The 17,127-nt window shown below is 46.3% G+C and overlaps 1 protein-coding gene across 3 annotated transcripts in view; it reads right to left on the bottom strand.

Moving 5' to 3' along the window:
* Positions 1-2,880: 2,880 nt before the first annotated feature.
* bcar1 (BCAR1 scaffold protein, Cas family member) overlaps positions 2,881-17,127 on the bottom strand; it is a 62,506-nt gene continuing 48,259 nt past the window's right edge. For all 3 annotated transcript variants that reach the window (XM_011472837.4, XM_011472836.4, XM_011472834.4), the window contains exons 3-8: positions 15,219-15,368; positions 14,633-14,728; positions 13,936-14,319; positions 11,325-12,164; positions 9,251-9,340; positions 2,881-4,180 (exon numbers count right to left, since the gene is read on the bottom strand). In XM_011472837.4, coding sequence (XP_011471139.1) covers positions 3,635-4,180; positions 9,251-9,340; positions 11,325-12,164; positions 13,936-14,319; positions 14,633-14,728; positions 15,219-15,368 — 2,106 coding nt within the window. In that variant the 3' untranslated portion in view covers positions 2,881-3,634. The remainder of the gene's footprint in view (positions 4,181-9,250; positions 9,341-11,324; positions 12,165-13,935; positions 14,320-14,632; positions 14,729-15,218; positions 15,369-17,127) is intronic.

Raw genomic sequence — 17,127 nt, 5'->3', positions numbered from 1 at the left:
AAGGGACTACTTTCTATTCTGGTCCTGTTGGACCTCAGTGCTGCCTTTGACACTATCGACCACGGTATTTTACTCCATAGATTAGAGCAGGACATAGGGATCAGAGGATCTGCTCTCCAGTGGTTTAAATCCTATCTGTCTGATAGGTATCAGTTCGTTAATGTAAATGGCCATTCCTCTCAGTGCACTCGAGTCAACTATGGAGTCCCACAGGGCTCAGTCTTGGGACCGATCCTGTTTACGCTTTATATGTTACCCCTAGGAAACATAATCAGGAAACACAGCATTAATTTTCATTGTTATGCCGACGATACGCAGTTGTATTTATCCACGAAGCCTGACCAGAATGACCAGATAGAGAAACTGAACGCCTGCATCAGTGACATCAAGACCTGGATGACAATTAATTACCTCCTCTTGAACCCAGAAAAAACTGAGGTCATTATACTAGGTCCTAAAAACCTCAGAGATGCTCTGTCTGCTCAGATAGTCTCCCTGGATGGTATAAGTATAGCCCCCAATTCCACAGTTAGAAACCTTGGGGTTTTACTTGACCAGGATTTATCATTTAAGGCTCACATATCTCAGGCATGTAGAACTGCCTTTTTTCACCTGCGGAATATTGCTAAGATCAGAAATATACTTTCTAAGAGTGATGCTGAAAAACTCATCCATGCATTTGTTACGTCGAGGCTGGATTACTGTAACTCCTTGTTAGCAGCGTGTCCTAAGAGTTCCTTAAGAAGTCTCCAGCTTGTTCAGAACGCAGCAGCTAGATTGTTAGCTGGAACCAGCAGAAGAGATCACATCACTCCTGTGTTAGTTTCGCTCCATTGGCTCCCAGTTGATTCTAGAATTAAGTTCAAGATCCTCCTGTTAACCTATAAGGCCTTACATGGAATGGCCCCGTCCTATATTAAGGACCTCATAGTCCCTTACCAACCAATCAGAACACTTCGCTCGCAAAATGCAGGACTGCTTGTGGTTCCTAGAATTAGTAAAAGTACGGTTGGAGGTAGAGCGTTTAGCCACCAAGCCCCTGTCTTATGGAATAAACTCCCAGCTCATGTAAGAGAGGCCGACTCAGTTTCTACATTCAAAGCTAGACTGAAAACATTCCTCTTTGGACAGGCTTATTGTCAGACTAGTTAGTATTCAGAGATTATTTAACTTAATGTTAGTTTGTTTAAATTAAACTTAATAATAACTATTTCTTTTAAAAGGCTGCTAGAAGTTGAAGCTGGGGTAACTATGGTACACTGGGGTTCTGTCCTCTTTCCTTTTTTACTTCTACCCTTCCTCTCCTCTATTCTTGATCATAATTTATCATTTAGTTCTCCATGCCTCTGTTTGGTGCAGTGCGATTCATGTATTGTCCCTCTTTTCCTCTCCCCTCCTGGGGAGTGGGAGTGCTTCCAGACTCCAGTTGGCTCATCCGTGCTCCAGTTCCTGACCGTTTACCTCGCCTTTGCTCCTGCTCCTACACCTGGCTGTGGATCCTGCCTCTGGCTCATCTCTGGCTCGTCTCTGCTCTGTACCTGACCGAGTACCTCGTCTCTGCTCCTGCTCCTACACCTGGCTGTGGTTCCTGTCTCCGTCTCGACTCGCGCCTTTGACTGTCCCGATAACCACGGCTGGATGAAGCTCGTCTGCTGGACTTTTATATATGTAGTTGTAGATTTAGATAAGTTAATTCTTCTCTAAGATTTCTGGTAAATCGCCTGTCCGTCCTGGGGGAGGATCCCTCCTTCATGTGGGCACCCCTGAGGTTTCTTCGTTTTTTCCGGAATCCGGTTTTTTTGGGAGTTTTTCCTTACCGCGAAGGAGGGTCTAAGGGCAGGGATGCCAGTATAGCTTAGTCAGTTTGTTAGTTCATTTTAGTATTTTCCTATTGAACTCTTTGTATTCGTGATCCTTTTGATTTCATGTTTTACTTCGAAGCCCATCGAGACGACTGTTGTTGTGATTTTGGGCTATACAAATAAAATTGAATTGAATTGAATTGAATTGAATTTCAAGAAACCTGTGTGGGTAAACATGGAGCTCTGGGGAGTTCCAGGTGCTTTTTAATTACACCCATCTGAAAATGAGAACACAAACCATAGTAGAGGGAGGAGAACACGTGGATCCCATCATCTGAAGATATTATGATTACAAAGAGATCAGAAACTGCACCGTTCCGGATGGGGAGAGTGTAGTCAGACAGCAGAGAACGGTGGTGTGAGGATGAGTTGTGGTGAGGAAGATGAGGAGGTGAATTGAAAAAGAAAGAGGGCTGAAAGGCTTTTAGGGAGGGGGTTGAAACAGACTTTAGGAAGAGACATCTGCAGCTAAAGAAATCACAGAGACTGGAAGGAACTTGGTGTTCCATCTAGAAGGTTCTCCTTTCAGGGGTGGTGTTTGTTCCTCTGTTGAAATTGCATCCGGTTCATGTTGCTAATAAACCACATCTGTCTTGACTTTATGATCCCCAGTGTGTGTGATTGCCTGGTATACATCCGTGTTGTCACTTTCTAATTTCCTTCTTGTCTCATGGTTTGTTCATGTGTAATTTACAGCCTGGTCTCCTGCACTCTGGGTCCTTCACCTCCAGTTCCAGACCACTGCAGCAGCAGGAGCACATTTCAATACATAGAATAAATCTATTCCTGCTTTGGGAGTTGGGTCATCTAGACCCACTAGACAGTGCGCTGAACCTTTTTTCTTCAATGATTTGTGATCATCACTGGTGTCCATGGATTACATGAAATCTTTCTTTGTTCTGCTTGGAACGATATTTTAAAAATCTGAGTTTTATCTAAGTTGATTTAGGCTGTAATTCTGTTGGTTAAATTCAAATCCAGTGCAGCATCATTTTTATATGAAAAAAACAGAAAAACATCAGAGACATCAGGAACGCCACTTTAATGCATTCACTCTCCAAAACGTTTCCGCTTTTCTCCGGTACATGCCTCTTGTAAAACGTCATAGCTCGTTTGTTTTTCCTTGTTCCCGCCTGCTGCTGCAGGGGCTGAGCCACGGGTGGAATCCGTCGTCATGGCAGCGTGGGGTCATCGAGGAGAGGTTAGAGGATTGTGTGCTCCAGTGGGTTTTTTGGAAAGTGTGGATACATCATGTTCTTACGTACAATCTGGAATTTGAGACATTCCTAATAATATTGACACAAGGATCAGAAGTCAGAGTCTTAATTACAGTATAACAATAACAGGAGTTGATACAGTCTAAAACCTGGAGTCAAGTCCTCTTCTCACCTTAAAAACCAGGAACAAAAACATCTAGTTATATTTACCGTCAGCTGTTTGTCTCAGGCAACATTTACAATGATTACTATACAACCTTTAGCCCCGCCCACTGAAGATTAACTGTTCCGTTAGGGGGGCCAGAGTGACAAACAGTCAGGGGAGGGGGGATTACCCCAGTGATGGATGAATGACAAGGGCAGCCTTTTTCCCACAAAGGGTCCCAGACCTGCAGGGTTAAAGGTCACATGAAGGGTGGGGGCCCCACAGCTTTACTGCCCCCCCAGAAGAGGAGAGTGCAAGGTCTCCTGCTGCTCATCATCAACACTCCATGCCACTGACCTCAAGAAGGAAGCTGACCGGGTTGTGGGGCTGCAGCGCCCCCACCCGGGTCTTTACATGAGCAGGAGCTGACCCAGCACCATCCTGAAGTGCTGTGTGCACCCCGCCAGCTCCCGCACCTTCTCTGTCATGTCCTTGGCCGCTCCGGGCGCCGGGTACTGGAGCGCCGCTGTCTTGGTGCTGATCACAATGTCTTTGAGTTTCTCACAGAGGGTGTTGCTGCTCTGGCCCACCCGGGCCCTCACCTCGGGGCAGCGAGCCTGCCGCGACAGCGTGTCCCCGATGAAGACCAGCTTGTGGGCGCTGAGGATGACGAACTTGCTGTGAGCGACAAAGATCTTGGGCGGCTGGTTGGAGTTGATGGCGGTGAAGAAGGCATCTATGGCGTTGGTTACCGTGGTGATGTTCTGCTCACACTGCTCCTGGTAGAAGAGGAGGAGCTGTCGGTCGCCGTGGCAAAGCTTGGAGGAGGGGGGGTCTCCGGCACCACTCTTGCCAAGATGGTTGGCCAGAGAATGATGAGTGGGCGGGGCCCAGCCTGTCATGTCGTTGTTTATTGGCTGACAGACTTCCTGCTCAAGTTGTTCAAACTTTTTAATCTTAAAGAAAAAGAGAGAAAATGTTAAAACAGATGAAGATAAACAATAACAGCAAATGCTGTTTTTGGCTATTTTTCTAAACTTCTTTCTAATTTCCTCATAAATTCTGGTTGTAGTTCTGAGTCCAAAAGGAAATAATTTAGATTTCTGTTGAAGCCTAAGAAGAGCAGCATTGGAGACATCAGAGATGCTGTTTGATGGCCCAAACAAAAAAAAAAATCTTTAGCTTTTCTGACTCCTGCTGTCTTTTTTTTTTAGACCAACCTGAGTCTTTAATAATGAGCCACTGAGCTCTGATTGGACTGTAAGGAGTCCAAAGGCCTTGTTCTTACAGGCTGCCACGCAGCAAAAGTTAAAGAAAGGAGGCAGAAATTAGTGTATGAAGGTAAACAGCTGTGGGATGAATCTGATGATGCTGTGAAGCTTTGAATGGAGGAATGTACGATTCTCCACACATGAAGCAGTAAAACACAAATCTGTATTGTGCAGCTGCAGATGCTCTCTGAACGTGCTCCTGCGTTCTCCTCTGCTCGCCCCTCCACTTCCTGACTGGACAATCAAGCTCCTTCAGCTGTTTGCAGATTCATGTCATTTCACAGAAACCTTCATGAATATGTAGACATTATAGAAAGAAGATGAGCTTCGGTGAGTGATTAAAAAGTGTTTAAAGTGGGGCAAAAAAGTATTTGTTCAGCCACAAATTGTGCAAGTTCTCCCACTTAAGAATATATGAGGCCTGTAATTTTCATCATAGGAAAACCTCATCTACAAAGGGCAAAATGAGAAAAAATCTAGAAAATCACATTGTCTGATTTTCAAAGAATTTATTTGTAATTTATGGTGGAAAATAAGTATTTGGTCGATGACAAAGGTTCAACTCAATACTTTATTTAACCTTTGTTGACGCTGACAGCAGTCAAACATTTTCTGTAAGTCTTCACAAGGTTTTCACAAACTGTTGCTGATGTTTTGGTCCATTCCTCCATGCAGATCTCCTCTAGAGCAGTGATGTTTTGGTCCATTCCTCCATGCAGATCTCCTCTACAGCAGTGATGTTTTGGCCCATTCCTCCATGCAGATCTCCTCTAGAGCAGTGATGTTTTGGTCCATTCCTCCATGCAGATCTCCTCTAGAGCAGTGCTGTTTTGGTCCATTCCTCCATGCAGATCTCCTCTAGAGCAGTGATGTTTTGGCCCATTCCTCCATGCAGATCTCCTCTACAGCAGTTATGTTTTGGTCCATTCCTCCATGCAGATCTCCTCTAGAGCAGTGATGTTTTGGCCCATTCCTCCATGCAGATCTCCTCTACAGCAGTGATGTTTTGGTCCATTCCTCCATGCAGATCTCCTCTAGAGCAGTGATGTTTGGGCCCATTCCTCCATGCAGATCTCCTCTACAGCAGTGATGTTTTGGTCCATTCCTCCATGCAGATCTCCTCTAGAGCAGTGATGTTTTGGCCCATTCCTCCATGCAGATCTCCTCTACAGCAGTTATGTTTTGGTCCATTCCTCCATGCAGATCTCCTCTAGAGCAGTGATGTTTTGGCCCATTCCTCCATGCAGATCTCCTCTACAGCAGTGATGTTTTGGTCCATTCCTCCATGCAGATCTCCTCTACAGCAGTGATGTTTGGGCCCATTCCTCCATGCAGATCTCCTCTACAGCAGTGATGTTTTGGTCCATTCCTCAATGCAGATCTCCTCTAGAGCAGTGATGTTTTGGCCCATTCCTCCATGCAGATCTCCTCTACAGCAGTGATGTTTGGGCCCATTCCTCCATGCAGATCTCCTCTACAGCAGTGATGTTTTGGTCCATTCCTCCATGCAGATCTCCTCTAGAGCAGTGATGTTTTGGCCCATTCCTCCATGCAGATCTCCTCTACTTCAGTGATGTTTTGGCCCATTCCTCCATGCAGATCTCCTCTACTTCAGTGATGTTTTGGCCCATTCCTCCATGCAGATCTCCTCTACAGCAGTGATGTTTTGGTCCATTCCTCCATGCAGATCTCCTCTAGAGCAGTGATGTTTTGGCCCATTCCTCCATGCAGATCTCCTCTACAGCAGTGATGTTTTGGTCCATTCCTCCATGCAGATCTCCTCTAGAGCAGTGATGTTTGGGCCCATTCCTCCATGCAGATCTCCTCTACAGCAGTGATGTTTTGGTCCATTCCTCCATGCAGATCTCCTCTAGAGCAGTGATGTTTGGGCCCATTCCTCCATGCAGATCTCCTCTACAGCAGTGATGTTTTGGTCCATTCCTCCATGCAGATCTCCTCTAGAGCAGTGATGTTTTGGCCCATTCCTCCATGCAGATCTCCTCTACAGCAGTTATGTTTTGGTCCATTCCTCCATGCAGATCTCCTCTAGAGCAGTGATGTTTTGGCCCATTCCTCCATGCAGATCTCCTCTACAGCAGTTATGTTTTGGTCCATTCCTCCATGCAGATCTCCTCTAGAGCAGTGATGTTTGGGCCCATTCCTCCATGCAGATCTCCTCTACAGCAGTGATGTTTTGGTCCATTCCTCAATGCAGATCTCCTCTAGAGCAGTGATGTTTTGGTCCATTCCTCCATGCAGATCTCCTCTAGAGCAGTGATGTTTTGGCCCATTCCTCCATGCAGATCTCCTCTACTTCAGTGATGTTTTGGCCCATTCCTCCATGCAGATCTCCTCTACTTCAGTGATGTTTTGGCCCATTCCTCCATGCAGATCTCCTCTACAGCAGTGATGTTTTGGTCCATTCCTCCATGCAGATCTCCTCTAGAGCAGTGATGTTTTGGCCCATTCCTCCATGCAGATCTCCTCTAGAGCAGTGATGTTTTGGCCCATTCCTCCATGCAGATCTCCTCTAGAGCAGTGATGTTTTGGCCCATTCCTCCATGCAGATCTCCTCTACTTCAGTGATGTTTTGGCCCATTCCTCCATGCAGATCTCCTCTACAGCAGTGATGTTTTGGTCCATTCCTCCATGCAGATCTCCTCTAGAGCAGTGATGCTTTGGCCCATTCCTCCATGCAGATCTCCTCTCCAGCAGTGATGTTTTGGTCCATTCCTCCATGCAGATCTCCTCTAGAGCAGTAATGTTTTGGTCCATTCCTCCATGCAGATCTCCTCTAGAGCAGTGATGTTTTGGTCCATTCCTCCATGCAGATCTCCTCTAGAGCAGTGATGTTTTGGCCCATTCCTCCATGCAGATCTCCTCTACTTCAGTGATGTTTTGGCCCATTCCTCCATGCAGATCTCCTCTACTTCAGTGATGTTTTGGCCCGTTCCTCCATGCAGATCTCCTCTACTTCAGTGATGTTTTGGCCCGTTCCTCCATGCAGATCTCCTCTACAGCAGTGATGTTTTGGTCCATTCCTCAATGCAGATCTCCTCTAGAGCAGTGATGTTTTGGTCCATTCCTCCATGCAGATCTCCTCTAGAGCAGTGATGTTTTGGCCCATTCCTCCATGCAGATCTCCTCTACTTCAGTGATGTTTTGGCCCATTCCTCCATGCAGATCTCCTCTACTTCAGTGATGTTTTGGCCCATTCCTCCATGCAGATCTCCTCTACAGCAGTGATGTTTTGGTCCATTCCTCCATGCAGATCTCCTCTAGAGCAGTGATGTTTTGGCCCATTCCTCCATGCAGATCTCCTCTAGAGCAGTGATGTTTTGGCCCATTCCTCCATGCAGATCTCCTCTAGAGCAGTGATGTTTTGGCCCATTCCTCCATGCAGATCTCCTCTACTTCAGTGATGTTTTGGCCCATTCCTCCATGCAGATCTCCTCTACAGCAGTGATGTTTTGGTCCATTCCTCCATGCAGATCTCCTCTAGAGCAGTGATGCTTTGGCCCATTCCTCCATGCAGATCTCCTCTCCAGCAGTGATGTTTTGGTCCATTCCTCCATGCAGATCTCCTCTAGAGCAGTAATGTTTTGGTCCATTCCTCCATGCAGATCTCCTCTAGAGCAGTGATGTTTTGGTCCATTCCTCCATGCAGATCTCCTCTAGAGCAGTGATGTTTTGGCCCATTCCTCCATGCAGATCTCCTCTACTTCAGTGATGTTTTGGCCCATTCCTCCATGCAGATCTCCTCTACTTCAGTGATGTTTTGGCCCGTTCCTCCATGCAGATCTCCTCTACTTCAGTGATGTTTTGGCCCGTTCCTCCATGCAGATCTCCTCTACTTCAGTGATGTTTTGGCCCATTCCTCCATGCAGATCTCCTCTACTTCAGTGATGTTTTGGCCCATTCCTCCATGCAGATCTCCTTTACTTCAGTGATGTTTTGGACCATTCCTCCATGTAGAGGTAGGTGGTGTAGTGTGTTACTGATGTTAACCTTTGTTACTTTGGTCCCAGCTCTCTGCAGGTCATTCACTATGTCCCCCGTGGGGTTTTGGGATCTTTGCTCACTGTTCTTGTGATCATTTTGACCCCACAGGGTGAGATCTTGGGGGAATCCCCAGATGGAGGGAGATTCTCAGTGGTCTTATATGTCTTCCATTTCCTAATTATTGCTCCCACAGGTGATTTCTTCACATCAAGCTGCTTATCTGTTGCAGATTCAGTCTTCCAGCCTGCTGCAGGTCAACAATTTTGGTTTCTGGGGTCCTTAGACAGCTCTTTGGTCTCCATAGTGGAGTTTGGACTGTGACTGTTTACTAATAAATTCATTAAAAATCAGACAATGTGATTTTCTGGATTTTTTTTTCTCATTTTGTTTCTCATCGTTGAGGTATTCAACGATGAGAAACAAAATGATGATGAAAATTACAGGCCATAAATCTTTTTAAGTGGGAGAACTTGCACAATTAGTGGCTGAATAAATACTTTTTAGCCCCTCTGTGTAGTTTTCTACCAGAATATGTGTTTAGAGGCAGATACAGTTCTTGACATGAGGCCTTTGGTTCTGTGACAGCAGACTGAGCCCATGATGGGATCTCAGCCTGCAGCTGTAACAGAGAACAGGGGACTGAATGTTGCAGCTTGGATCAGTGATGCAGGCATTCCACTGTCATGTGAAAACATCCAGAATAACTAACCAAGTGACACTGATGGAGACCCTCAAAGGAGGAGGACTGCCTACCTGCTGCTGCTCCAGATGGGATTTGTTGTTTCTGATGATGTTGTCTTTTTCCAGCAGCTGTCTTTGGTTCTTCTCAAACTCCTCCTTTCCCTTTGAGATCAACACAGACTCGTCAAACACTTGGGGGGTATTCCAGAAGTCATGTTTAAACTAGCCTGACTTTAACCCTGAACTCTGGCTGAAATCCGCCTGAACTTGTTTACTCTGGGTATGTCGGTTCCAAAAGACCAGATATGATTTAGCGTAATTACGCTCCACTTGGTAACCCTGGGTTAATGCACGTGCACAGAAGGTACATAAAGACATTCTCAATGGATCACAGATTTCCGGAGTCACCATGGAACCGGGTGGTGAAAAAAAGAGAATGCTATACTTCAGTGAGATGGAGTCTGAGGTTTTAATGACGGCGTATGAAGATTATACGACCATCAAAAAGTAATACGGCTGCATCATCAGCAAAAGAAAGAGTTTCTGCTTGGAGAAAAAGAACGGACAAAGTAAACGCAAGAGTTTCTGATCTTATTTTCATTGTGACGCATATATATATATAACTCATCCAACTTAAATGAATTACTTCAAATGGTAACAAGTAATTGAGTTAAATTTATTCAACCTAATTTCTTACGTCTATCCAACTCAATATTTTTTTACAACTCAAATTTACATATTTAACTAACTAAACGTCATATTACTCCAATTCAATTAAATGTTTTTCCATCTTCATTTATTGTTCATCTTGAACTCTCATATGTCTAAGTTTGAGGCCGCAGATATACTCATTTTTATCACAATAAGATGAATGAAACAAAATGGATTCACACCATGCAACACATTGTCATTTACCATTTCTCAGACTTTAACATTACTCCACTGAGTGGTGTTAAAAAAACTCATCCTCCTCTTCCTCCCTCTCACTCATGGTGCAGAAAGAATTAAACATAACAGGACAAATAACTACACAAAACACAGTAAAACAGCTAAACAACTAAACACATTTGGTCAAAAACCCACACTTAAACCCAAATCTGTCCAGACAGGCAAAGGGAATGGTATCCCACAATTCCTTGCGGTGCTGATCTAACTGCAGCACCAAAGTTACACCTACTTAATTGAATTAATTTGAATGAAACTAAAATAACTGTCTGATAACTACATGTTATTTTTAAACTGACTTAACAAAAAAAAAAAGATTTATCTTAACTGAAGCAAATAATTAAGTTAGATCAAAGTAAAAAGTTTATCTTTCCAACATCCATATGTGGTCTAATCACCCTCTCACGGTGGAAAAGTATTATCTGAGCTTCTTCATCCACTTCATCATCTTCAAATGGACACGCCATGCTGCTTTACCTCTCTGAAAACAAACTAACCTTCAACTAAACCTGCTCCAGACCAGGTTATGTTTATAGCATGAGTTGCTATGGCAACCTGACATACCCTGAAACAAACCTCCATTTCTGGAACCGAAAGCTGAGGTTATTCACTTCTTTAGCCTCAAACTTACCGTGGGAGCTAGTATAACCTGCTTTCTGGAATATCCCCCTGAAAACACCTTCACAGTTGTTAGGAAAACAGCCTTAAGCTTCTGTCTCCCTCTAGCGATCAGACTGTGGAACTACAAGCCTGTTTGTTTGTTTTTTTATTTTGAGTGAATGTTTCTCTGGGCTGAATTGACACAAACTGACATTTACATGAACTCTTTCATCTGTTTCATTCATAGCTGTTTTTACAAAAATGGGATTTCTCAGACAAAGACATGACGAACAAGCACAGGTAGAAATGTGATGTAAATAATAGAAATAAAATTGATTAAATGAATCATAAGTAATTAAAAAAACATTTTAACATAAATAAATCGTTTGACATTTCTCCTCTACCTTTGGTAAAACCTTCTTTAAGGTCAGACGTCATTAGAAGCAGCAAAGCTGAGGCCCAGTTCAATGTTTAGAGCACTTTACAAATCATACAACACACGTGTTTGTATGTGTGTGCAGGCATGTATGCATACATGTGTGTTTGTCTAGTTCCTGTGCATGCACATGTGTGTGCGTTTTTGAGTGCATTAGGTTTGTACCTGCAGATGCACATAGTCGTAGTCCTCCATCCAGCCTTCCTCTGTGCTCCCGTACGGCCGCTCCACGCCCGCCTCTTCCTCTGCAGCTGTAAACTTTGGCGGGGAGGGGAGGGGCCGTGACTGAATGTGGACTTTCTCCCCCCCCTGGTAGCTTCCACTTCCTGATCCGGTCATTTCCCCTGGGATTGGAGGAAGGGGCAGCTGTTGCTGCTGCCGGTTTGTCCTTTTAAACAGCAGGGAGGCGTTTCCGTGCAGAAAAGAGGCGAGCTGCTTGGCGTCGTCAGGAATGCCTCTTGCCGTCATGATGAGCCGATCAAGGTCGTCCCCACCTGGAGGTGGTGTTGAGAGCTCTGTATGTGACCAGAAGATGGCCTCTAGGCTCTGACTGTGCCTGACCAAACTCTGGAAGACCTCCTCCATCTTCCCCACCTGACGGCTCAGTTTGGTCTGCAGGGAGCGATCCGTGGCCTGGGCAGCATTCGCCACCGCGCCCCGGGCAAACTCCAAGAAGTCTCGCACAGCGGTGCGCACACGGTCAGCCGCCTGATGGATGGCGGGAAGGTTCCCCTCCAGGTGAGCCGGACTTCTCCAGTTTCCTGTGATGAAGGACATCATGAGAGAAACGCTGGACTCCACAGCTTGCTGCAGACGGGACAGCCGCTCCATGGCCTGGTCCAGGTCCAGGATGAGAGGCTTCCCTGGAGCCGAGGAGTCCCGGACAGGGACGATGTCCAGGGAGGAGGACGAGTGGTTGCTGCGCGTGCTGCCGGTGCTGGAGGCAGACAGACGCTTGAAAGACACGCTCTGCTCATCGCCGCTGGTCTGGGCGTCACGGACGACCTGTAACACACAGCAGCGCCGAGGTCAAAGATGGGATCTGATTCTGACCAACAGGTGGGGAAGCAGGCTGTGAAATGAGACCTCACAAGGGAGTAGGATTATACAGGTCCAGGCCTAACCCCGCATCCATAACCCCCCCCACAGCCCCCCCATAAATGTTGATGCTGCAGCTGCTGTTTGGGGCTTCATCTACTAGAAGTCTGCATTAAAGACATGTCCAAATGTAACAGAGTCAACAAACATAAGGTGTTGATGTACTAACTGGATTGGGTTTGTAAACCATGGTCCGAGTAACTCCATTCTGATTGGATGTTGGGTGTTCTCCTTAAAAAGTTGTTCTGTTCTCAGGCCCTGAATGTTCTATATTATCGTGTTGGTAAAAAAACAGCAACAGAAACTTGGAACGACAATTTCTGCCTGTCTTACTCACTTCAATACAGAGTTGATAGATAATTTTATGATAAAATAATGAAATAGTTTGTTGAAAACATTTGTTGATCTATGTTCATAGTGGATATTTCTTCAATCAAAGTGATCTAGGAAAATACTGGAGGACGTTGATTCTTTGAGACAAACTTTAGCTTCATCGTCTGGACAAAAACAAACAAAGACGTGAACTTTCCCTCCAAAATTGATGCTTTGGATGATTTCACATGACGTTTAGCATATACATGGTTAGTCCTCACACACCACCTGCAGCAGAGCCAGAGGCAGATTCTGTAGCTGTTGCCGTGGCAACACGTCGCACTGCATCTTAAATACTCTGTTTCTTATGACAAGACAAAAGAACTAGTACTTGATTTAATATTTCTTTCTTTCGTAAGTGACCATGTTTAAGTGGGACAATGTCCTTCAAGATGTCTGTTATCAGAAATGCATGGACAAGGCAGAAGCAGCCGTTGGACAGTTCACGCCTCCATGTTGGTCATTGGTCTCCTGGACACCTCGTCGGGCAACCTCCCAAACATTTTCCCCATTTACCACCAATGAATGTGCAACACAGGCGATTCTAGCAGAACGCACAACCACTAGGAGCAGATTGGCTCCACGAAAAAGAGTTTGAGGAGAACACAAAAGCAGGAGACGTGGTGAGAGACGCTTAACCCTTGTGCTATCCTAGGCACTTTAACATTGGGAGTGGGGTCATCTAGACCCACTAGACAGTGCTCTGAACCTTTTTTCTTCAATGATTTGTGATCTTCACTGGTGTCCATGGATTACATGAAATCTTTCCACCTTTATCCACCTTTGTCATGGTAGGGGGAACACGTCAATGCAAGGGTGGGGTCATCTAAGATAACACAAGGGTTAAATCAACGTCACAGGAAAACTGTGAACATGACGCAGAGAGAGACGAGTTAAGGGATGATCTGATCCCACTGCAACCACACAAATGTGTTCAAGGAACCTTCAGATTCCGTCTGCACTACAATCTATCCACGACTGTACCCACAGACTTCTGAGAAGACTCCACTCTATCCCCCACCTCCCTTTTTTTAAGCCTAGCCCTGCCCTAAACCCTAAGCTTAACCCTAACCAGAAGATAAGGAGCGTATGGTGCACTGGGGTTCTGTCCTCTACCCTCATCTACTGAAGGTCCTGTTCCTGGTGAAAGTGTTTTAGTTTTGTCCTGATGAACCATTTCAGCGACAGAAGAATCCAGAATTCCCTGTTTCAGTGCTCCCTTTGGGCTGAAGGGGGCGCTCTGAGCCCGTTTGAACCTTCTGTGAACATTAAACCCCCCACCCCACAGCCTCCTGAAGAGCCCTACCTGTGGTGGGACATCATAGATGTACTGCTCCCCCCTGTCCCCTCCTCGGTCCTCTCGTTCTCGTGGGAAGTCGTAGACGTCCTGGAGGGGGTGACCTCCTGAGCGCAGGGTGCTTGGGATGTCATAGATGTCCTGGAGGGGCTGGCCCCCCGCAGCCCGGTCTCTTTGAAGATGCTTGTCAGTCAGAATAGGAGGTGGGACGTCATACACATCCTCTGGGATGGGGGGCTCATCGTCATCGCTCACGCTGTGCGGGTATTGGACAGAAGCAAGGGGGGCCTTGGGTTTTAGTTTGGCAAAGTGGGGGGGGACGTCGTAGGTCTCCTCTCTGATGAGGTGACCGTCCGGACCATCTTTACTGACTGAGGGGGGGAAGTCATAAACCTGGCGGACAGAGAGGGGCAGAGAGGTTTACACCTGGGGGTTCGGTTTAAAAAACACAAAATAAACACAACACTAACCTGACACCATGCATGTGTGTGTGTGTATGTGTCTGGGTCACAACACAAAAGACACAAAAGGGTCTGAATATATTTTACAAACACCAGGGTTGGACCCATCTGATCTTCACTTCATAGATTTGACACCAGGGGGGTCCAGTCCTGGGGAGGGTCAGCTTTTTTGCTTTTCTGGTATTTTCAATCAAAAACATGAAAATGTTTGTGGTTCTATAACAGCAAACAGATGGACGGCTTACCGTCTGTTGTGGGTTCTTGTCTGGTTCTGGGGGGGTGTCATATATTTCCTGACAGCTGGAGGGTCCCTTCACCACCATGGGGGGCGTATCATACACCTGGAGACATGAGCAATGTGTATCAGTCTTGGGCGTTCATTAATCAATCTGCTCATGTTCACTTTTGAGATCTAGGAAGGCCTGTTAAGCAGACCAACCAGATGCTGATGCATGCTGGGTTCTCTAGACATTCTACCGTTTGCAGCTGTAACTCTATCCTCTAACCCTTGATCTCTTTCAGGCTCTCTGGGTTGCTGGAGCCTAACCTAGCTAATGTGTAAAGGCAGGATACACACAGAACAGGCCACCAGTCCATTACAGGGACACACAAACACAATTTCAGAGTCACCTATGAAGCATGCTTCAGGACTGTAGGAGGAACCTGGAGTGCCCAGAGAAAGCCCACATATGCCAAAGGAGAACATGCAAGCTGCAGGCAGTGCTACGAACAGCTAAGATACTGCAGGACCTCTGGTAGAGGACCCCAGCTTGAAGGTGAAACCACCCGCGGAAGGATCGTGAGATGGACCTGGCTGCAAGATGTTCTCACCTGGGTGTTGTACTGCTGCCGGGTGGGGGGCACGTCGTAAATATCCTGCTGGGATGGAGGCGGGTGACGGGGTAGAGTGTCGTACTCGTCTTGCTCCGGCTTCACCGCGTCGTACACGTACACCTGTCCGACCCGGGTGGGGACCACCACCTGTGTTCAGAGCAGAGAGAAGTCGGTGAGAGGCGGGACACGCTCCGTTCCAGCCATGTCTGTAGTCCAGAAAAACTCTGGATGCTTTTGAGTTACCATGGCAACCTGCAGGAGTCATGACTGAGACAGAGTGGAGGGTTTTGTCTACAGAGCCTATTACGGCATGTAATTATTAGACCTTGTTCAGACTGGGGGAGTTGAGCCTCAGCATCTGACACCCAGAGGCAGTAAAAACACAGGAGAGTCCAGGGATGGTCGTCGTGGGAACCAGGCTGCCCTATTGTGTGCTTGTTTAAACCCCGTCTGAGCGCAGAGACAACCATCCACAGCCGGACCGCTCCTCTTTCATCCGACTAAAGAAAACAAGAACGTCCTTCTGCCGTTCTGGGCCTATTTCAGCCCGTCCAACAAAAGAGGGCATCAGACTCAGTCAGTTTTTATTTCTGCATCACCCGCAGGCCGGACGCTCCCCCATCTCCCTGCACAGCCACAAGAGACAAGAAAAGTGCAGGGGAGAGAGGGAGTGAAGGTCATCTGCTAAACAATGACTTCAGTTTGACGCAATCAAAAAGAAAAGGCTCCAGCTCGTGCACACAGCGCTCGTGCACACAGCGCTCGTGCACACAGCGCTCGTGCACACAGCTTTGTGGGTGTGTTGAGGGGGAGAATCTGCCCTGGATTCAGGTCCTCTGACCTGGCTTGTTCTGTCATGGAGCCTCTGAACGACTCTAGAAATGCGAGCGCTCGTCTTTGATTTTTTGGGTCAGAGGAGCTGAAGTGAACAAATGACCTCCGGACAGAATGGCATTCAGGCTGAGCTCCGCTGACGTCCACAGCTCCAGAAACACACATTCTGTTTTCAACTCAGAACTACTGGCATCCATCTGCTCAAACAGCTTGTTCTGTCGGTGTCGTGAAGTGATGCTTGGAGGATCCATATTGGAAGCAGACTTTTATTCTTTTCATTAGAGATGCTCGTGTGCATCGGTACGATCTTGGCAGAAATCTGCTATTGGTGTTTAAAATATGAGCAAATCTGACTTCAGCAAATGTCCACCTTGTGACATTTTCTACACAAACTGAAACATGAATTAAAACAGGCACAGAAATAGACCTAAATATGACTGAACTGAAGCTAGACAGAGCAGAGAGCAGACACAGGGCCTCCAAAGAACAGACTCCTGCATGAAAACAGCTGTGACTTGAACCGGGTCATGGCTCTGCAGAAGGTCTTAACATCAACTCTAACCAACTAAAAACCAACACATGACAGAAGTAAAGGCCCCGGCCTCACCCTGCACTCTTTAAGGATCTGTCCCTTCATTCTTCGGCTGCTTCAGTGCCACCGTTCTTCATGCGTGGAGCCATTTCAATCACCCAAACACAGAATGATCAGGATTTTTTTCCTCATACATCCATCCTCAGACATCCTCAATGAGGGTCAGTTTAGGGAGCCTCAGTCTGGCTTTCCCATCATGCCACAGAGCGGAGCTTTTTTCATTCATCTCAACCCTTGTGCTATCTTAGATGACCCCACCCTTACATTGACGTGTTCTCCCTACCATGATAAAGGTGGATAAAGGTGGAAAGACTTCATGTAATCCATGGACACCAATGAAGATCACAAATCATTGAAGAAAAAAGGTTCAGTGCACTGTCTAGCGGGTCTAGACCAGTGTTTTTCAACCTTTTTTGAGCCACGGCACACTTTAACATTGACAAAAATACCGCGGCACACCAGCATCCAAAAAAAAAAAAA

This window comes from Oryzias latipes, chromosome 6 (genome assembly GCF_053564925.1).
Source record: "Oryzias latipes strain Hd-rR chromosome 6, Olatipes_Hd-rR_3.1".
Taxonomy (NCBI): domain Eukaryota; kingdom Metazoa; phylum Chordata; class Actinopteri; order Beloniformes; family Adrianichthyidae; genus Oryzias; species Oryzias latipes.
The sequence above is the reverse complement of the archived record's forward strand: the minus strand, read 5'-3'. Positions and strand labels throughout refer to the sequence as shown.